The 357-nt window shown below is 51.8% G+C and overlaps 1 protein-coding gene across 1 annotated transcript in view; it reads left to right on the top strand.

The window, feature by feature from the left end:
- Nucleotides 1-71: 71 nt before the first annotated feature.
- Nucleotides 72-357, top strand: part of LOC108804241 (symplekin-like) — a gene marked incomplete at both ends in the record, with an annotated part of 1291 nt that continues 1005 nt past the window's right edge. Inside the window, one exon of the mRNA XM_018575987.1 lies at nucleotides 72-211. Coding sequence (XP_018431489.1) covers nucleotides 72-211 — 140 coding nt within the window. The remainder of the gene's footprint in view (nucleotides 212-357) is intronic.

Below are 357 nucleotides of genomic sequence, written 5' to 3'. Positions count from 1 at the left end.
CATGGATTTGTGCGCTGAACCAAGCGAATTTCCATAACAACTCCTCATCATTCTTTGGCACTTTCTTGCAGATGCTCCTTTGGCGGATGATGATGATGAAAAAGACGCAATACCCCATCCCCCGCTACCGCCCCCCACCGCTTTATCTGCCACGGACGTCACAGCTCAGTTCTTATCTCCGCTGCTCACTCCGGAGAGTGTGGCCAATCTGGTAGGTGTACGGTCCATTGTATAACGGTACCGGTACCGCCCAGTCATAGAATATATGAATGATTCATAATGGAGCGGAGAAGGATGACTCTCGTCTATGACACGGTTTGTCCCTGAATGGCCCCGCCCACTAACCCTAACCCCCCC

Source organism: Nanorana parkeri, unplaced genomic scaffold (genome assembly GCF_000935625.1).
Source record: "Nanorana parkeri isolate BGI_ZX_2015 unplaced genomic scaffold, ASM93562v1 scaffold7755, whole genome shotgun sequence".
Classification (NCBI taxonomy): Eukaryota; Metazoa; Chordata; class Amphibia; order Anura; family Dicroglossidae; genus Nanorana; species Nanorana parkeri.
The sequence above is the reverse complement of the archived record's forward strand: the minus strand, read 5'-3'. Positions and strand labels throughout refer to the sequence as shown.